Raw genomic sequence first — 22,482 nt, 5'->3', positions numbered from 1 at the left:
CAATGAGAAAGATAGTCTTATATATACATATATGTATATGCATACATACATACACACTGCGTATGCTGAGTCCAATATATATGTTTAAACAGTTAAATAATTAACTCATTCTTCATTAATTTGTTCTTTAAGATTATAGAACAAATCAGTCTTACTGTATCCCAACTCAATTTTATTCATAGGTTTGAATGTATGCACTCCTGTTTTAAACTTATAATCATTTTTCTCAATAAAACTAATCTTGGATGTGAATTAGATAAACTGAAATGGAACAACTGTAGAAAAGATTCAGTTGCTAGAAGCGCATATGGACTTCAGTGAGTTATTGCTTCCCACAAGACAAGTCAGTGCAACTGTCTTAAATAACAAGTTTACAGCCAGAGTATTAAAATATTATTTATTTAATAAAGATTAGAGTAAGGTTAGGATGTAGCTTGGTTTGTCAGAAGTTAAACTTTCATTTAAATAAGCTCCTTTAAGGAGGAGTAATTTAAATAACAATTAAAATTACATAGCATTTAATTTTTTTTTTAAATGAAAATTTCTATTGAGGCAGATGCTAGATATAAGTAGTGAAATCTTCTGAAGTTCTTGAATGCAACAGATCTTGATAAATATAAATCATAAACAGTAATCATGATGGACTGTTTTTCTTTGTTTGTAATTAAAAAGCTCATCACAGTGCCCCTTCAGAAGGACTCTAGTCATTTATTCCCCCTTTTTGTATGAGACTCTTTTACTAGTTCTTGACTTTTATGTAAACATATCTATTTGTCTTATCAAAAGTTTATTTTGTTATTTTCAAAAAGCCAAAAATAGTAAACATTCTGACCTTATGGATAAGACAGCTACTATGGAATAATATCTATCATGCAATAATTTGTTAGAAGCTCTCTGTGTTTGCATGCACCACTATTATGGTCTATGAGAATCTTTTACAATAAGTTCACTTTCTTTCATATGCATCTTGTACAATGATTTTCTTTTGAAGTAGAAACTAATATAAAATGTGCATATTTAATAAGTTTACAGTTTAAGTTTACCTTTTATCTGGGGAGGATTTGCTGAATAGAATCCATTTTTAATTTTTAGAATTTGTAATACTGTGAAGAAAGAACTGTATAAATCTGTGGGCACGAAATAATTGAGGTTGAGTAACAAACTCAGTATGCAGAAAGCATACACAGGCAACTTAGATTTTGAGTTGTTTTTTTGTTTACTCAGTATGCTATTAATCTCTTTTGGTTGGATAGCATCTTTGCAAGTAAGACAGGCATTATCTGTTTAGTAAGCTATGTCCAAAATCAGTGTTCTGGTGTGGATGAGGAGTTTGCTTTGCAGTTGGATCTCCCATTTATCCCCACCTAGCTGTGCCTGGCTTTGAATGATGGAGTGTTCATGGATTCCTGCGCGATGAAACTCACGGGAAGATGTGCATTACAGCCATGGGTCCAGGATGGAGCTGGTGCAAACAGGAAGAAAAGAAAACAAAGGAACACAGAACCAAGCCACATAATCACAAAATGCCTTCCCCCACCCCAAAAAAACAGAAACCACCAAGCGAACCAACCAACCTCGGCCTGGAACCTGCATAAATTAAAAACCTTTGCCAATATATTTATACCTTAAGTCAGCTATGGGGCCACAAGAAGGTTTTTTCTTTCTCCTCTGTCATGTAGTTAACAAGATCTCAGGGGGGTTGTACAACCTCATGAGTGTAATCCAGTCTTTAGGATCTGTCACTATATGTTTACCTTACACTGAAGAGGGTCTCAGTCTGGGGATACCTCTATACATCTGTGCCTCTTTATACTCTTACCTTCTCTTTTGTTTGCATTTAGATTCAGTGATTCATCTCTCCCTGATCCTTTAGTCTTTTTTCACATTCTTGCCTCCCTTGATAGCTGTGATCTATAACATAATCTACATGTTAGCATTACTTGTCTCTTTGTAATCATAAACATTTCATCAGTCATCACTTTTATAAAAGATAATATGTTTACCTTCTTAATCATCGTCGTTAGAGGCTCCTACTGCCACTTGTTCGTTTCAGGTTTATTTGCTATTTTATTTTTAGCATTATCAGTTTGCTTACCTGCTTTAAGAGCAACTGACATTTGGTTTTGCCTTGCCTATTAACCTCTAATGAGCAAGGTGACAAATTTTAGGTTAGAATCCAGTGGATCTACAAGACTTGCCATGGCACTTGGGGACATGTATCTGTGTTTAAATGTTCAGGTTGCTGTATTACTGACAGTGCCGAAGTTCTAGATTTGCCATCACAGCTTTGGGCAGAAAAGCATAACCTAGAAATTGACTGCAACAGTCACACGTCATGCTGATGTGGTGGTTGTGGGTGGCTCATGAAATATTTGAAGGATATTTTGATATTATCTGCTTTCTCCTGTCGTTCTCTTTAGTTCTTCCAGCTTGCATTAGTGTATAACAAAGCAGACTGCTAGTCTCACATCGTTACTCCTGAAGTCAGTGAATTGTCCTATGATGTGAAAGTGTGCAGAACCTGGCTTCCAGTTTGTTGTTTGAATGTCTTCTTCAACAGACATAACAGAAAAAATATATGTCCTGCTTAGATACAAAATGTAAAACACATACTTCGGAACAAGTAGGGGAAAATTATTTAACTTCTGACATTATCAGGTTTGGTAATCGTGTACCTAGAGCAAAAAGCTGAAATAGTGTCCTCAGTGCATGGCTAGCAGAACGGGCTGTGTGTCTGCTCTGATAACTTCTCCAGGTCAGAATTTTATATCTCAAGGCAAAGACCACTTTGTCTGTAACAGAAATTATGATTGTTATGACCCAAATATTACCAATTCCCAGATATGACCCAAACATTACCATATTATCAAGTGTCATATCCACACTTCACAAAGTATATGGTTAATGTTCCTTGGCCAGTGATTTTAATTGATTTAAAAAAATGGGTTCAGTTCATGATAATATACTCCGTATTGCTTTTCTTAAGGTGTTTGGAATATCTTCAAACTCTTTTCCATGTAAAAGGGAGCATGAAATGATTTTGGTTTCATGCAGAAGTGAGCAGGCTTAGAGAGTCAGTGCACTGGCTCTATTCCTTCATTGTTTCAGGTCTGAAAAAGGGTGACAGATACTCCATGGGCCTAATCCTAGGTCTTTAAAGTTAATGGGGTCAGGCCTCAAGTCCATCCTAATTAATTTGGTTTGGTAGCCTTGACTAGACAACAATGATCTGTGCAACAGCAGCTCGTAACAGCAGTGCTGGCTAGGGGCTGGGGGAGTTGCTGAGCAGTGCCTTCCCCAACCAGTTATTTAGTGTTGACTGGCTGCATTCATCTCTGTCATTAATTCCTGTTATTTACTAATTAAAAGAGTGAAGATAAATACATTTTCCAGGTGTGTCTTAGCTGCTGATACAGAAAATGTAGACATGGCTGGTTCAACAACAGTTGCAGGATATATATATATATATTTTTTTTTTTTACCTAAAAGCAAAAAGTGTACCAGGATTATTTAAAGTTATGATTTATTGTTATTACTATTATTTATTGTTATTTCAAGAAGGACTAAGAAGTATTTTGAAAAAGCAAAATAAAACCTTTTTTTTTTTTGTTTTGTTTTGTTTTGTTTTGTAAAACACTAGTTGTCAGGAAATCACAAAATAAGGACCCCTACTTTCTGTTAATCTGAGCTCTGGCAAAGGCTTTTCTTGTGGTTTTTGAGAAAATGACTTAGTCTTCTTTCTGCATTCTCTATTAAGTGGGGCTTTGTTACCTCTTCCAAATGCTGCATGGATCCATTAGTATTTGTTAGGGTTGGTAGTGTCACATTTATTTTTTGTTGTCTGGTGTAAGTGGAATGTAGATATTTATGAGCTGTTTTCCTGACAATTTCAAAATGCTGCAGTCTCCTAGTGAAAGCAGAAATGCCTTTTGTAAGGGCATTTTTACAAAATTCATTAGTTCCAAACCACTTATATAGCTGATGAAGCATGCAACATGTTCTAGTATTTTTTGTTAGCATTTACCAGTAATAGATTTGTCTTCGTATTTCTTCATCCACTGCTTTGAAGGGTTCACCTATTATAATCTTTCAATGCATTCATTCTTAACAATTACTTCTGTTGTTGTGGCTCTCAAGAGGTTAATTTGCAGTCAGTAGCCACGTGGATTTTGTATTGAACACAGTTAAAGAAATTGACAGTAATCCCTGAAAACAAAGATTTTTTATTGTGCGGTGACCAAACCTTATGCATCATTTCTCTGAAATTGTTTGTGTTTAGGAAAATACACTACAGTAGGCTAATAAAACGATGTGAAAATTTCTCAATTTACACCACTTGACAAGTGCTAAGAGAAAAGCATCTTTAATTTTAATGTGTTATTAGGACCTTTTTAGAGAGATTGTACAAGTTATTAACAAGGTCCTCTGAGACAGGAGACGGGTAATTAACAAGACCTACAGAAAGAGAGTTTAGGTAATTAACAAGATCTTAGGCAATGGACACAGGGAAACAAATAGTCCAATATTTAAAGCTGACAGGTTGTTACTAGTCTGATCAAATTCCACATCTCAGAAACTGGGTTGATAGCTGTGAGCCTTCTAAGAAACATTGTATGTAGTGTATGTATGTATATTTATATGTAAAATATATGTTTGTGTGTGATATATGTATAGGGTTCTCTACGTCTGGAACACAATATAAGTGTATGTATGTATACATACATGTATATACATATAGAGGTGCATTAACTGCAAACAATTTATAAAATAACACTTCCATAACCTAAATGTCGTTAAACTTTGACAAAATAAGATGAAGCTTATGCTGCATACTTATACTTTATCTGAAGTTCAAGCAGTAAATGTGCTATATTCTAAAAACTGTGGGAGATGCAAAGATGGAAAGGTGGAGAAGAAGCTTAACTTCCATCTTACATAGTAGAAGGTATGAATAACACTCATATAAACATCAGCTATTGGTGAGTTGGAGCCAAAGGAACAGCTGATGTTAAATTTTAGGAAATGTATGTGTGGTTGTTAGGAAATACTATGTGTGGTTGTTAACTAATTAGAGAGGCTATTGCAAAATCAAGCGTTACTCTGACTTTCTAGGGCAGCTTATTGAGCCGGGTTAGTAGAGCAGGTGCCTGGCACCAGTCAACTGCACTTGTCAAGTAAAATATGTTAGCTCCAACCACAGTGAAGATAAGTTATTAGTGCAATAACTTGAACATCAAAGATATATGACCGCTAAATGGTTTCAGCCTTGCCCACTTACGTGTGATGGGCATGGTTACTGGACGCAGCTCCATGGAAATGGAACCCTAGAAACTGCCCGATCAGAGCAAATGGTTGTAATGTCTGTGTAGGCCCTTACAAAGCAGGTCACCCTTTTCCTGTGCACAATACATCTCAATTTTTTTTTTTTTTTCCCTGTGCCCTTGTTTAGAAAATTTGATCTCTAATGAGTTTATAGTAGTGCTTGCTAGAGCAAGGCCTGTTCAGACATTTTAGCATGCACTTCTCGCTTAGTCAAAAAATGAAATCGGGTAAACTACACTATTTTCAGAATTTTGTTATATCTGCTGGTGTTAGCATGTCATGCTTTAAGAACAGCATGCAACTACATTGCTCTTCTTGATAGGAAAGTGGTTTTTTTATTCAGTTCTCTACTGAAGTTTGACTACGCGTATTTCTAGTCGTGTGATCATTGCTAGCTAGAATTTTGATTTTTATGGCAGTGCATTAATTATTTTCTAGACTGTTAATATTTGTTAATTCAGGATGGCAAAGCTGTCAGTAGCACATCCTTCAGTCAACAAAACAAATACATTACAGGTATATGGGAGGTAAAAAGAATCTACGAAACCAGGAGAAGTCATGCAGGGAGTCTTGGTCCGTCCTGCTAAGACGGTTAGTATCTGATTTAGAAAGATCACACCATGTGATGAGAGAATAATGAAATCTTTCCTAAAGCTGCCACAAATCAATGATCACATTATTTGTGACATTACTAGGATGGGTTGGAGCAATTGATTCCTGGAGAGAGACTACCAACTATTTCTGCAATTAGAAATATTAGTACTTAGTATTACTCTGCTATAGACTCTTTACCAGCAATGACTTCATATTAGTTGCCTGGGTTAGGAACACTGTTTTAGGAGTTCTTCCTGCAGAATGACAATTATTATTTTTTAAGCTTTCATTAACTGTTGGTGCGCATTAGACCATGTGAAATCTTTTTTGAAAAGCTTTGATGCATATCACCTGTCCCAAGGGGGAATGCGCTGCCTGTTCTGTTTGCTTTTAATTAATATTGAACACTTATATCCAGTTTCTTTATTAATAAAAGAATTTAAAAATAACTCTCAAATTTTCAATGCAAAGTTTTACTTCAGGGTTATTGTTTGTTTGTTTTTTTTTGGTTGACTACAGATCCATGTAAGTAGGGTCTCCTAGTAGAGGTTTTTATTACAGAGGATCTTTAATGGTCTCTTGTGGATAAAAATTCATGAGTTTTTTAGCCATAGCACAGCTGCCTAATAAAAGCAGGAACATTTAAACGCTTAGAAATATTAACTTTTTTATATACAACTGTTTGTTTTCAAAACTTGCATTAATATTTGGTTGAGTACACTGCTTAAGATCAATTTGGGTTTCGATACCTTGTAAGACCTGACTAATGAGTGAATTTACATGAGTAATGTGTCCAGCTCTGGGCAAATACAAGGTCCATTATTGAAAGATACCAACATGTTTGGAAGGAGAAGGCTACCCATCAGGTAGAGCTCACAAGTACAGCTCTGCATGCTTCCAGATCTCTCCATCTGTCTCCAGCAGCATCGGATGCTTCAAAACCAGCCACAGCCTGTTGTGGATCCCAATTCATGTCTGTTTTCTTAATGAAGTTGTTTATACATATGCATAAATTAGAGATCCGCCTTAACATTTTATATCTGCTTCTCAGATTTCTTACAGACACATGAATGACTACATCATGTAGTTGTGCTCTTGTATCTTTTACTTATTTAAATCATCAAAAATCCCACCAGCAAAACACTTTCAAAAATATGTTATTTCAGGCAAAACAATGCAATTTTCAAAGTGCTCAGGCTGTGTTATTTAAGGATTGTCATATCCTGAGTTACTGGTAGTCCTTACAAACAGTTTATTTAGTGCAGTTAGCAAAGAAAGTCAAATACTGTGCTTCACTTCTACCAACAGGTTCTTTACCATAGCTAGCCATACTATTTATTAATTTAGCATAACTCTCCCTTAATTTAGTATAACTCTCCTGTATGTAGCAATTACTTTTTGTTGAATTATTCAAGTTTTGTAACTGAAAGCTTCTGGTCTTCTATTTAGTTGCACTGTAGTGTTTTTACTGTGCTACATTTTATTTATATATATATATATTATATATAAAGAGAGATACAAGATAAAAGGTTGCTGCCTTGAAGTGCATTTTGTTTAGGACCTTTATCAAGGACTGCACTCTGAGCGTGTATCTTTGTTATCGTCATGGAGCCTTCTGCTATCAGAAGGGCTCCACAAAGTGCAGCAGTCTGCTCATGAACAGGTCATTTCCAAAGGAGTCTGTGTAAAGAATATGTAGATTGGGAACAAATGGTTTGCAATAGCAATTTATCTTGCATTCAAAGTTTGAGATTTTTGGTCCAGTTAACTCTTGGCATGAGTCTTCTTAGCAATATTAAGAAAATGGAGCGATAGGAACAAAAACTGATGTTCTTTGTGTGTCCTCCTGGGGTTACACAAACTCCAGAAGGCTTCAGAGCATGGCTCAACAGCAGGACAATTTATATAGCAAAGTGTCTTAAGTGATGTTCCCCAGAATCTGATTGGGAAAGAAATAGCAATATGCTTGCTTAACTGCCAGACGTGACAGTCATTCCTTTTCAGGGTCTAAAGTGATGTCTGCATTGCCAGACACAGCAGGCTAATCCTATTCTATGGAAAACTCAGTTTCTGAATTTCATTAACTGTATCTGATTTTATTCATTTCTTTTGTTTTTCTAGTACACTGGTAATAACTTAAACTATATCTTAGTATTTTAAGTTGCTGGTATGTGTGTTGTGATAATCCAAAGAATAATAAGCAACAGGCCAAAGACTAAGTAAGTAGGAAGAATAATTTTTAGACTAACTGAATATGACCATGGTAGAGTTTTGCTAATTACCTGTACAGAGATGTTCTGAATTAAACAAAACTGAAAGCTCACACTGAACACATTGATACAATGGATATTTTACAAGATATGAAATACTTTCATATATAATACTTCAATACTTTGAGTATTAAATATTAATGTAAGTATCCTCATTTTAATTTCTAATAGTATACAAAGCAGTGATCATATAACTAATATGGATAACATATCTATATAACTAATATGGATAACATAAGTAAAAAGCTTTTGCTCCTTGGAAAAATATGATTTCCATACAGAATAATTTAGGAGTCTGATTCCCATTCATTATGTTGTCGGAGTAAATGGTTCAGGCACTAAAATGGTTATATCAGTTGTAGGAAAAAAAAAATAAGCATGGTTTTAATTTCTAGATATTTAGAAGCTAAATATTTAAGCAGCCACTAGTCCTAATGTTTGAATTTTTAACTACCATTAAACTTCAGAAGACAAAATTTAAAACTCCAATTACAAACTTGAGCTTGTGATAAATCTTCAACTCGAGGTACATTTAATCTTACCAATAGATAACCCAGACAGCGCTATACCAGCACAGAGCTCAGGGAAGGCTCAGCAGTGGGCGGCCCCTCTTCTTACAGTGCTTCACCTTGATCGTGCTGGAGGAGTGCCTCCTTCACACCGTTCCTGGAATGTTTCCACTGAAGTGCCTACCTAAACTGCAAATAATCAGCCAGGAATGCAACTATGAAACTGCCTCATAAAGGGGAGGTGTTAGGAAAGAAGCATGAGAGTTTCACGTGATTCTAACAAAATGCATTTAAGGAAAATAGCAAGAAAGTACAAATAATATGCTTGTTATGATTATGATGCAGTCATCCAAAACGTAGAATCAGACTTACATATGTCTGTCACCATTATCATTTTATACCATATTTATTTCTCGTCGTTTTTCTCCCCCCAGCAACATGGCAATAGGAAAGGATTCTCATCTCACATACCTAAACTGAAATCTAAGCTAATAAAACAGAAATTCTAGCAAGCTTTACTGTGCAGTAAAAATATAAAGACAAAGTTGTAGTAAAATAATCGGTATGATTTAATGCGGTGAAAATATCTGACATAAAGTAATTCTTAAGGCAAATAATTGAATTCCTAGATGAGTGAAATGGGGGCATAATGAATTTCTGTGCTAGATTGAGTGAGACTATTGTACAGCTGGTGGCTAGAGGGGATGTGGAAGCTGGGTGGCGTGCTTGGTCAGTCCCCTTCTTGATCTTACTGCAGCTGATCTTGAACCTGTGCCTTCTTCCTCAGACCTGCCAATGTGATTTGCCTTCGTTTACTAGTTCCCACATTTCTTAAAGGTGATCAGACAGTGCAAGTTTATTAGCTGTAAGAGAAGATCTATGGACCTCCTGATACCAATCACTGTGAGACCTGATATACAGTGGTGGAGAGGGAGGCTTCTCAGCCTGTCTGGATGAGCAGAAGAGGTAGAAGATGACTCCATTCCTTGAGATGATGAAGGAAACAGGAGCAAGGAGCAGTCAGGCCAGTTTGTGTAGGTTGGAAGGTACATGCAATAAGCAGGCATCAGAATCAGATATAACACCTGGGAGGTACACACAGTCCTAATGGTGATGCATGAGCCAGAGAAACCCAGCCTGACTTCAGTTCTCAGGGGAGTTGGTGAAAAATCCATTTATTAGAAAAGAAACATCTTTTTACTTATAAACTGAGCATTGAGAAATTTACTTATAAACTGTATTGAGAAAGTAATTATTGTCATAATGTCATTTTTTAACAATCACTTTTTACAGTGAACTGCATTCTAAAAACAAAAAAGATTCTTTTTTCCCAAGCTTTTTGCTCCCAGACTTTTCCATAGCAGAAGTTCCCTGCAAATTTATCAAACCCTGGGGAAAAAAAAAAAAAAAAAAAAGAGTCAGGACTACAGCTTGCCTATGTGCTGAGATGGTAATGCAGTAAAAATGACACGATTTCATATTATTGCTTACATCAATACTTTTGGAATGCTCTTACGGACTTGAGAAAAGAGTTGCTTGAAGGATGCTTATGATCATTGTGCAGTTCATGGGCTGTAGTCCTAGAGGTGTGTGTTCTGTAATCTGTTATGAGCTATCAAGCGATCAAGTAAGATGATAACTGAAGGGGTGTGTATTATTGTGATGAAATTTAAATGCAAAAATAAATGCTCTCGTTAATTTCAGTGCACAATATCTGCAACTCCCCCAGCTGTATGCGTTCATAATTTTACAGTATGCTCTTTCAAGGTATTAAAAGGTTCTTGGACAGTGAATTATGGGGAGAGTCTGCAACTGCTCACGTTCACCTCGGGCTGGAAGAGCTGCCAGGAAACCCAGAGAGGCTCGGCGAGGCCATGGAGCTCCCAAGTCAGTTAGTTAGACAATCTGACTTGAAAATGTTAGACGCAATCTCGGCACCTGTTTCTTCCTGCTTCACTGAGAAGCAGTATATTTCCACATATCTCTCTAAAATATGAGTATTCATGGGATTTGGGTTTTATTGGTGAATATTGCATTTAATAGTTTTTCTTTTTTTTTTTTTTTGCAGTGGTATTCAAATTACTTCACGTGAAATAGGCGGATGTACTCTTTTGTAATTGCAATGTCCACAATGTTAGAGAAACAAGATATGTTTTTAGTTGGAAAAAAAATAGCCCATATTGGCAGTGATTTATATTTCTAATTTTCTAATGTAACTTTTCCTAGTCAGAACTGCCCCTTTTCTTTTAAGCTGCTGCTATGAAAGAGAGTCCCAGAAGTTATTTCACAGAAACCATAAAGTCATTCAGTGCAGTGAAAGATCTTGCTGTTTTAACCTTTCAGAAAGTCGCTCAGTTGAGCAGTCAGGCCGCATTATTCTATATCTTGTCTAACATGAGGAAACAGTCCCAAAAGAAAGATAGCCCAAATTAACGCCACACTTCGTTAAATAGAGACATTCTTGGTTTTCACCAAGCTAATTCGATCCAGTTCAGTTAACTCATTTTTTTTGTGCTTGGATCACAAAAGGCAGCCATGAATGAAGCAAGTTCATCATGGGTTTGACACATCAGTGTGCAACTAAAAGGCAGGCCGTGAGGGAGGGTTCCTGCCTTTCGCTGGTTAGACAATACCCGATGAAAGCGGCCCCTCATTCAAAACCGTTCTCCAGCAAACTCCAGCAGAATGCTTCAGATCACTGTTACAAACAGGTACAATGGGAATTAGCCAGGACTTGATTCTTCAGACACCTTTTTATTTCTGGTTGTGACTGGTCATGTAATCCAATCTTCATCTAATATCCTCAGTCTGGCAGATGGTTCACTGGGCTTGTCTATGAGCAAAAGACTACTTTTGAAACAAAAAAGTACACAAAATGATGTTTTATTATGTATTATGTCTCTTCCACTTTTACACCATGAAATACATGGCTTTCAAATGCAGAGAACAAAGAGTGATGGACACAAAATTCCTTCCTTTAAGCTACATTTAAAATTATAAAAAAAGGTGTACAATTACTTGTGTAACTTTTGGACTTACTCTTTCAACCAGAGACTAGGATTGCAGTATTTTATTACTAATTCATTTGTATTCACGTACCAGCTTGTTGAATGTAGAACTAATCAGTAGTATTAGGCCGTTGAGGTTCTCTAGTGTAAAAAAATATGAAAGAAATGAACTTGTTACTTCTGAAGTCTATGAAAGCTTATGTAGCATTCGTAGTAGCTTGTTATCAGTTCAATGCAGCCAACTCCAGAGATCTGTTTTCTAGAAGCTGTCAACAGATGTTACATTTGACAGCCAATATGTACAACCTGACTAAATGGTAGGCTTTGTGATGTGAAGTAATAATGCCTACTATGATGCTACGAAGTAAATATTATCAGTGAGTCATATCCAAATTCTGACTTGTGTCCAAATTTTGCTCACGGTTTCTCTAAGACTTAGTTTCTCTTGAAACTTGCTATAGCAAGCACTGAGTTTTGAAGACATTTGCAAATAATTACATCAACCCATGAGAACAGTGGACTGATTCTTGGGTCTGACACTTTGACAATGGCTGCTTTTATCAATATCTACTGCCCTTTTGCAGTTGAGGAAGAAAAGCATCTCAACCATACAATATAGTGAAATAGCTTTGCCTTCTGGATGTGTGAGATAATCTCTAAGTTTACAAAAAATAGCTTTTTTTACTCAATTTTATATGTAAAATAAATATTATTAGTACAAGATAGCTTTTCAGCTCTAACTTAACCTGGTGACCTGAGTGGAATTTATGAAGGGCCTTTCTCCTCTGGCAGCTGCAGTGAAAACTGGCAATACACATTAGTTTTGTTTTGTTTTGTTTTGTTTTTTAAACAACCTTGTCCCAGGGACCTATTTCCAGAATATTTCATTTAAAGTAACTTTTTTTTTTTTTTTTTTTTTTTGCTTAGAAGCTTGAGGTAAGTCTTGAAATAATCAAAGAGCTAGTGAAGCCCAATCGGTAATATCTTAGCATTGCTTACTCTAATTTTATGACCAGAAGGAAAGGAAAAATTGTGAATGAAGAATATACGAAATTTTCCATTAACTTTGAATACTGTACTAATTGTAATACGTTTCACAAATCAGGTAACTAAATCATCATAAATACTTTGTACACCTAATACACCTGGTTTACTAGTAGTGTCTAGTAGAAGTTTTATTCAGATAAATGGACCTTTAATAGTTGTTTGTTTGTTTTCCCTACAGTTTTAATACGAATCCTTCTGGCATTGAGGACCTCAGGAAAACAATGGTGAGTTATGAAGTGTCATGGAAAACCATCAGTAAATACCAACTAATTGGTGCCCAACACAACATGAGCTGTTATTCTTATTGAACCTCTTATAAGGAAATGCTTATGTTTTGTTTGTTTGTTTTATCCTTGCCTTTGATTGATATTTCCAGAAAATCTAGTTGGAAAATTAGAGGCCTAAAATAAACTTGGAAATGTGCAAAATATTTGGATAACTTCTGGTGTTATGATGTAGAGAAGAAAGGGATAATTAGATTTTTACACACAGAGTGAGAAAAAAAAACAAAAAACAAAACACTGGGGTATTTCAGAGAGCTCTAGAGAAGTGTAGTCAGGTGAGTAACCCTGTATTAGGCAGCAAGGCATTAGCTGGCCTAGCAGGTGTTTCCTATCACTAAAGTCTGAGACCTGAGGACCATTTGTAGGTGGCCAATCCAAATGGAAGTAATGAACTGATATGTGGCAAGATTAATAGCACAAATAATAAATGAACAGCCTCACAGAAAACACTAAAAATAGATGTACTAGAAGTTATTATTCAAAATACTCTAAAGGTATCTAAAAATGTGTACTAAGAAAGAAAAGACGAAACAAAATCCATGGATTTACTGTACAGTGTCTTTGTCTGCAAGAAAATGTGGTCTTACTAGAATTTATTCTGTGAATAGATCAAATCTTTAAACGTGGGTTTGTTTTCAATCTTTAAAATATATAGAAAACAAATTTCACAAGGAAGTATGACTTTGTACTGTTTGTTTTTTGCTGCTTTATGGAAATGACTTGTAATAATATTTGATGTTATTATAAACACCCAAGTTTTTATAATGTAAGTAACCGGTGGGAGATGTCAGAGTATATGAATGCTGCCTTTGATCAGATAGTAAACTGAATGCTACCAGGCGGTTACTTAATCTCTGACAAAACACAACATCAAAAAAATTGATTTAACTTTGCAGCTATTGTCTGTAACGTAACCATAATTACAGTTTCTGCGTGCTTGCAAATGTACTACTGCAAATCATGTAATTTATTGCTGGTAAAAGCATCTTTATAATTCTTTTAAGAAATAATATGTGAATTGTTTTATTTAAAGGATTTAAAGGTGATAAAAGAAATCCTTGATAATTTTGCTTGTGGAATAGCAGCTATCCTAAATGTCAGTTGCAGGATTATAAGGTGGTGCTCATCTAATACAAAATACAAATTAGGAGAGAAGAAGCTATATCGCAACCATAGTTTTGAATGAAACCATTTGATTATTTTTTTTAAATGTTCAAGATTGCTTTCTAAGGTGTTTGAAGTAATTTATTATTAGGTTCTGCAATAATAGCCCTCACCAAGTTATTATATTTCTTCCTTGTGCATCACATTTAGTAATTATGTTTGTATGTCTTCTACTCTGGTGCCAACACCTGTCTCTGAAAGCAGTGCTTGAATGGGAGCAGTAGCCAGTTGAAAGGGCAGTGTGAGCTCTTTAAGGCCTAATTAAGAACTGAAAGGAAGATGAAGTAAGTAGGACAAAAGATGTGAAAGTAGCTTAGATGATATTCCCAGAGCAGAATTCCTCATTAGAACAATAAAGAGATGATCAGAGATTGCCAGGCCTTCGTTTTATCTGACTCCACTTCCTCCGGCTCCTCTGGATGTCCGTTTGTTCTCCAGTAGGAATTTGTAGCTGAGGCAATCCTTCTTTGCATAGCCTGTTATTTAAAACATTTTTAAAAAATGCTTTATTAGAAGACTAATGTTTTGAATTAAATTTCTAGTAGCTGTTTTTGTAAGGATATAGTTCTTCCTTATATGTGTTGCATAATTGTTCAAAATGGACATTTAAAATCTTCCTAATTTTAACAATATTTATTTCTAAGTAGTAAAAGCATTTTAGAATTTTCTTGTATATTTAACATGATAAGTTACTCAATCAAAAGATCTGTGTAGAGCATGTGTATGGCAACACATCTTTAAAGCATATGTATTACACACAGTTTTCCAGTAAACTTTATATAATAATTAAAAACATAATTGCATCTTCATTCCAGTTCTTTTGCCAAATCAGAAAATGAAGCAAACCCTATATTTTAGACATCGAAGTTTAACTGTATTTTTCAAATTTTTTTTTAAATAATTTTGTAAAAATAAGATTTAGCTTCCTTCTTGTGGAAGAAAATGTGTTAAAAATCTAGCAACCACAAAGTGAAGTTATTTTCTCTTCTATACTTGCTGGAAATCAATTACTAACCAATATATAAATTTCATCAAGGTAAACATTTTTATAACGTGGGAATTATTGATCCTGTAAAATGCTGCAACTTGATAACATAAGTTTAAGATACTAAATACAAGTACATAAACGTGACATTAAATATCTCAAATGTAGTGAGAAATCTTTAAAAGCACGTAATTTCAGGAGCTGCTATTAGAATATAATTGATGGAGAGAGGCTGATTGATCTGTCGTACTTCAACCTATTTGCAGTACACCATCACTTCTAATTAGGTTTATTTGGAAACTTTGACCACCTGCATGTTTTAATGATTTGACATATGCCAATGTGTAAATATGGAGCTGTATGGGAAGAAAAGGAATGAAGCAGAACACTTGTGTCTGAACACTTGATTATGTGCTGTGCTACCTAGCTGTGCATGCTTTATCATTTTTAATGAGGAGTTTCTACTGTAAACAAAAGCTGTCTTGTGTTCTTCTGCTGCCCTGGTAGTTCAGGATTTGAGAGGTTAGATGATTGTACTTAGAGGTTCCCTATCTTTGATTTTTTTCAGTTCCTGAATCAGAGAAAACTTACCGTTTTTCACGTTTTGTGGTGCTAATACCTTTATGAACTGACTCTCAGAATCTTTTTCTTTTATACATTCCCAAATGTTTCCTAATCTGGTTCCTTAAGGTTGCAGCTATTTCTTCTTGACACAGAATAAGACACTCAAGTGTGTAGTGTTTTGGATCATGTCTTGCCCTTTGTTACAGGGACTAGTTTGTCCATCTCTGCTAATGCCTGTATTTACTGAGTCAGCAGACATCATTATTGAAACACTTCTATTTCCTTTGCTGTTTAATTCTGTGCCTCTCCTGCTTTGAAGGAAGCAAGCCAGATCTTTTAGTAGTACACAGTTCTGCCTTAAGTGCTCTGGTGCAAATGAGATGAAGCCTTTTAACTTCACCTGAAATTTAAAATTGGAAGTTGTAATGTATGATTCAGAGGCCAAGGTCTGGCAAGCCACTGATGACTAAAAATAGAATATGAAAGACAGATGAGGGCTGATGTAATTTAAAGCTAAGTAAATGTTTTGCTATAATATTCTCAAAAGGCAAGAACTCAAGAACGTTATGGTTGGGCTTGAATTCTCAGGGCTCTTTCTCTTTTTCTTTTATTATTAATGTTACCATGTAGTCGGTTTCCAGAATGGACCTGCTAACCTTTCTTGGGGTTATAGCTCAGATGTTGACAAGCCATGGATATGTCTTTCTGAGAACAACATTTTTTGCTGACGTGATGGTGGAGGGAAACTGTTCAAACTGGGCAACATGTCTCCAACTGTTTGCTTCAGTGCAGTTATTGGAGGGAAAAGCTCTAGAGCAAATTGAGTTATATTGTAGAAGAAAAATGGCTTCTGTTAAGACTTGTATGTGGGAAATACATGAAAACTCAAAAGCGTGTTCAGATCAATGAGCTGTTTAATAAAATCTGTTTTTGTTTTGTTTTGTTTTCTTGTTTTTGTTTTTAAATTTTCTGTAGGATGTAAATCCTTTTGATGCCACTGCAGGATACCGTAACCTTACCTATGAAGAGGTTTTGCAGGAGCTGGTAAAACATAAAGAGCAACTTAAGAAGAAGGACACCCATATTCGTGAACTGGAGGATTACATTGATAATCTTCTTGTACGAGTAATGGAAGAAACACCTAGCATTCTCAGAGTGCCATATGAACCTTCTCGAAAAGCTGGGAAATTTTCCAAAAGCTAAGATAGTGACCCTTGATGGTACTTTCTGCTGAATACGTTAGGGGAAGGAAATAACACTTCAGCATTTTTATTTCTTTTCATTACTTTTGTCCTAAGAAATTTCAGGAATTGGGAGACAGAACTATGGCATGTTTTTGTTTGTTTTATTTTACTGGTGTTTGTTTGTTTGTTTTTTACTCCAAACACTAGCAGAGACTGCCAAAAGTAATGTTTTGTTGGATTAGCTACATACTTTTTTTTTTTTTTTCTATAAAATACCTTTAGGTACACCATACGTACAGTAGAGTAAATAATGCACATGAAATATGTCCATGCAGTTTTATATGATGGCTTAGTGTTCACTGTGTGGCAGTTTCAGCTGGGATAGCCTGTGCTGTTTTGAATGTTTTCTCGACCGATTATTGGTATTATGCAAATATATCAATTCTGATATTACAGCATGCCATCAAAACCACTGTTTTCAAGCCAGTGTAGTATGCTTTACTAAATCTAAATGTGACTTGTTGCAATTGAATGCAGTTCGTTCTACACATGCTAGAAGAAAACAGTGATGCACAATCTTTGCAGAGTAAATGCTGTACTGTATACAATGTGCTTTTCGTATGACAATGTAAAAAATATCATGCCATTTCACTAATGGCAAATGCTGGAATCAGTTATTTTACACTTAAATGCTGAATTTTGTGTGTAATGATTGAACTTTGGTAGTGAGCTCATGACAGGATTATTTTGAGGATCTTTTTGTATGAAGTTATTGCATGCCTTTTTATATGTTAAAGTACTTTGACCAGTGTTAATAGAGTCAGAAATAGGATGGAGAAAAGTATGGAATAAGATAAGAATACTTCGTTCAGTTAGTCTACTACAGTAAAAATATAGGAGAAATGAACAGACTGACTTAAATAGACATGATAATTCTGCAACTATATAACCGACTCAATTTAAGGTTGAGTTTTACATGATATACATGTATGTCTCTTCAGGTTTTTAAACTTAAGACAACAAAGTATATGCCTTTAGAATTAGGCTGTGTTGCTGAAACACGTCTAGAGTACTTAAAAAGGGTTATCATTTGGAAAAAAAGAAAAAAAAAAAAGATATGTATTCCTTGTAAGTGCTTTTAAAAGTCAGTTTTCATTGAGGCAGATGAAAGAAGAATGTAATGAAAGTCTTCCTGATCATTTAATAATTGTTTGTAAGATGACATATGAAAAGGATATCTGTTATTCAATAAATTGGCAAAATATCGTGATGAACTTACAATGGGAAAATACAGTAGGAGAATAATCCTCACAATATTAACAATATTAGATTTTAATTTTAATTTCCTTCATAAGCATCTTAGTCTGTTGCTGTGAAACAGTAAGAAGGTATTAAAAAAATTTTAGGACATTTTAGATTTGGATTTGGAAGGAATGACTGTCTTTTCCTCCTTTTTCTACACCTGATCTGTTTTCTTATATCATCAAGTAATAACTGTTTCTTTTTCAGATATAAAAGATCTATATTTTCATTTTTAAATCTGCAAAGATTAGTAATATCTTGATTAACTGTCATCTGGACAAGCTGAAAAAGTTCTGCTCTCTTAATGCTTTTGACAATGTTAGTTTTCTATGACAGCACAGAATTATTCTTCTTAGACAAAAAAATTCTGTGGTACAATTGTTCCCAGATTTTATTTTCTTTCTTTTTTTTTTTTTTTTTTCTTTTCATCTTTGTTCTTTTAATTTTCTTCCATTTTTAGGAACTGCCTCCCATTCCCCAGCACTAACATTAATGCAGTTTGAGTATTCTCAGCCCTGTGTTGGGATTCAGTAGGGTAGGTAATTTTGCTTGCATGGAGCCTCAGCAATTCCAGTCAAGCCCTACCAGTTGTAGTGCATTTAGACAGTTGGAACAAAGAAAGAGGCCAACTTCATCATGTAATTTCTCTTTTGACGACTGAAGGATTTATCAAGTTCTGTACCTCGTAAACCATATGAATGTTCTTTTGACCCACTCAAGGTCTAAATGGCTGTAGATTTGTTGTAATATATTTGAAGTGCCAAAGGTTATGTACTAAGTTATGGTACGTTTACTGTTGGAAGTTAGATTTTGCACTCAATTAGATTTTAATTTCCTAATTACACCAAGATGTATTGCAGTTACTCAGTATTTCCATAAAAGTTCTTGAACATTTTTGAATATTTGGCTGAGGCAAGTGGTTTTCTCATATTGTAAATGGGGAATTGTGCAGTTGTTTTGAATTCAACAGACGTATTAAAGCTAACTGGTACGCTATGAGACGATCTGTACTATCCGTGATGATTAAACCATACACATTGATGGGGTTTAACAAGTAAACTAACCAGAGACTATGCTCCAATGACTTTTCACTTGCAAGCCAACTTATAATTATTAAAATGAAACTCTACTATATTTAGCACCTCTGAAATCACTTCTTTTAGAATGTAAATGTAGAATATCAAACTGCATAATTGACTAAAAGCACATCATTTGACATATTTGCATACCAAGAATGATAAGCAGATTAAAGGTAGCGAAAAGATCAATTTTTGTGCATTAGTGAAGAAATTTAGTGAAGCTTTGAATGTGCTATCAGGTCTTTATCTGATCTATAAGTGAATAAAAGCACCTTTTGTTAGTCAAGAAAGAGAGGAGAACGAGAAATGCAATTTAGGAAAAGGTAAAGATACCAAAAGAGACAGAATGGGACATTTACAACTCTGAAAATATTTTATGGAGTCTTTATGACTAAAGATATAAGCTACTTTGGAGCAATTCTGGAAGGATTGCACACACATAATTTTCTGTTTAGAAAGCAATTTTAATATTTGTCTATGTTTTGAGATTATTTTTGAAAAGCATCTTCACCCCACCTGTGTTTGATGAACAATGCAGCTTTCAAATGAAAATACTTCATACTGAGTAATGTATATGTTGAAGAAAAAAAAAATATTTCTCCTGTAGGATAAAATTGTAAATTTTCTTGCTGATCGTTTAAAAATTGTAATAACTTGCCACTTACAATTAGTTTTTCTTGCCCTTTACACTTGGAGGGATGAAAATTTTGGATATCTCTACATTATTTTGATCTGTCAGAACTTAGTATAAAAGTTCATCCATGCACACAATGGACTTGGAAATTCTCCTTCAAAACAGCTCTGCTCATAGCAATGTACTTTACTTACTTTAAAGAACAAATAAAAAGGCCATATTTTAATTTTGCAAGTAACAAAACTTTCTGCTCTTCAAGAGCAGAAATATTTTCTTTAATATTTATGTACGTTACCTCTTGCTGCTGTATTTTATGTTTAGCTTGGTTTTCCACCTACTAATGAATGTAGCATTCTCCTTAGATTATACATAACTACATTTATTGCTGTTGGCTGTGTATCAAGAACTATTTGTAATTTTCCAGCTGTGAAAATGTTGCCTTGCATTTAGAAAGGTTTCATGATGTGGGGACCTAATGAAACTCATACTCCTTAGGTAGTAGTGTGCAGTTCTTTCCGTACAGGATGCCCTTTCTTAGAAGCATCTTAAAACAAACAGAACTGTTGTCTTAATATGTTTACTGCTGCACTGGAGGTTTATTTACACTTCCAGCTTTAAAGAAAAAATATTGTATCAAGTATGTAAAGTAAGCTCCTGCTTTTTTGCTGTTTACGTATCCATTACTGTTGTAGATACGATAGGGGCGTTAGCTGTATGATTTTCAAATGGCGATATTGAAAGCATGTTGACTAACTTCCTCTCTTTGAAGTCCATGGTGAAGGATTATAGTGCTGCTGTATTCATGATGCTAGATTTAAGGGTCTGTCAGCACTTTGAGAATGAAACCCTATTTTCAGGGATTTATAACTTCTAAATCTAGATACAGGCACTGGAAGTATTTGATATGCAATAGGTAGCACTTTAATCTGTTTATGAAGGATTTTGAGATTTGTTTCTGTTGGAAAAAGTCATGGTCTTTTAAAGCATAGTGGGCATTTGCTTTATCTTTCACAATTTATACATCGAAGAAGCCACTGTATATTACAAGCGATAGAGCCATTCCTATTCATCTTAGAAGCTTCCAGATGTCTTGTATTATTACAATGTGCTATAAAAAGCTGAAGATCCAGGTTATACAGGAAGTTTGTAAAAGATATGAGCATTACTTATAACTTGAAGGTTGATTCTTGTCTTGTGCAATCAATGGTACTTTGTCTAAATTTAATAATGGTACAGAATCACAACTATATGCACATGTGAGAACTATAAACTTAGAATGCATGAAAAGCTTTATTTTTGTTTCATTATTGCAACTTCAGCTCCTTTAATTTGATTAAAATGTTATCTTAATATTTTAATTTCTGTCCATTAAAAAAAAAAAATTGCATGTCTAACACTAATAAAGCACCACGATGCACTACCATGGTATTCCTTGAATTGTGGTATTAATCTGTGTTATGCAAAGCATGTAACTTCTAAGCCCCACTTAAATACATGTTTGTAAGGCCCAAGGTTTTAAGACTCAGAAGTTGTAGAGGGGAGTAGTTCCTTAAGGATGGTTCTACACGAGTGGTAAATGCAGGACAGTTGTTGTAGGAGGTCTCTTCAGTAGTGTCCAAACCTTACAATCGGGGGGGGGGGGGGAAAGGGGCATGTTATTAATGTGCTAAAATAAATGTCGTTTTTATATGACAGTGGCAGTTCTTTGAAATGCACCACTCCTCTGATTGTCTGGTTGTGTTAACACTGCTAGATCTTTGGCACTGCAGTTCTGAGTTGCATTTAGCATGAGGACAAACTGCAGATTTTGTTATTCTGCTTGACAAAATACAACCCACCCAGAATGGCAGAAAACTGGTATCTTCTCCTTGCCCCACAGGTACTTTTTCAATGATCACTTCAGTGCACTGTTCTCAGCAAAAGATGCTTCTGTGTGTCTTCTTTCCTTCTTTCTAGAGGCAGCAAGACAGCAAAGTCTGTCCCTGCACATAGTTTCCTTGGCTCCTAAGGAGGTACAGAGGGTAGTCCTGAGCTCAGAGAAGAATAATTTTATGGGTTCACCCAGTCGCATGAGGAGGCTTGAAATTCATTTGGATGTGCTTCCTTTCCTTGCAGTTAACTGGCTGCATGACCAGGTCCTACACTGAACCACTTTGGGGACTTAATAAAGGTTTTTCAAGGATACTTTAAAAATAGTTTAGCAGTTAAAAATCTATTGAAATACTTAGATGTAAACTAGAAGGACTATTATGGACAATTTGTCTCTCTTCAATTACATATATCCTAAAGTTATTTGAGTCAGTTCTTTATGGAACCATACAGGGTAAAAATCAGGATTTCATTTTCATATTTAAGTTGTTTAATCTGTTGTTAAGGGGGTGTTGTGCAAACTTTGGCTGCAGCTCACTTGTGAAATGTTGTCCTTTTGTATAATATTGAACATGTTAGTAAAGTTACAAGGAATTATGAAAATCAAATCTCTCATTCCCCCATTCCACGTTAATAAATGAAATGTTCACTTAATTTGTACTAGTGC

The 22,482-nt window shown here is 35.0% G+C and overlaps 1 protein-coding gene across 2 annotated transcripts in view; it reads left to right on the top strand.

The window, feature by feature from the left end:
* RAB11FIP2 (RAB11 family interacting protein 2) overlaps positions 1–21,367 on the top strand; it is a 35,819-nt gene extending 14,452 nt beyond the window's left edge. For both annotated transcript variants that reach the window (XM_084526363.1, XM_084526362.1), the window contains exons 4-5: positions 12,929–12,974; positions 16,723–21,367. In XM_084526363.1, coding sequence (XP_084382489.1) covers positions 12,929–12,974; positions 16,723–16,950 — 274 coding nt within the window. In that variant the 3' untranslated portion in view covers positions 16,951–21,367. The remainder of the gene's footprint in view (positions 1–12,928; positions 12,975–16,722) is intronic.
* Positions 21,368–22,482: the final 1,115 nt, after the last annotated feature.

Source organism: Aythya ferina, assembly GCF_964211825.1.
Source record: "Aythya ferina genome assembly, chromosome: 7".
NCBI classification, from domain to species: domain Eukaryota; kingdom Metazoa; phylum Chordata; class Aves; order Anseriformes; family Anatidae; genus Aythya; species Aythya ferina.
The sequence above is the reverse complement of the archived record's forward strand: the minus strand, read 5'-3'. Positions and strand labels throughout refer to the sequence as shown.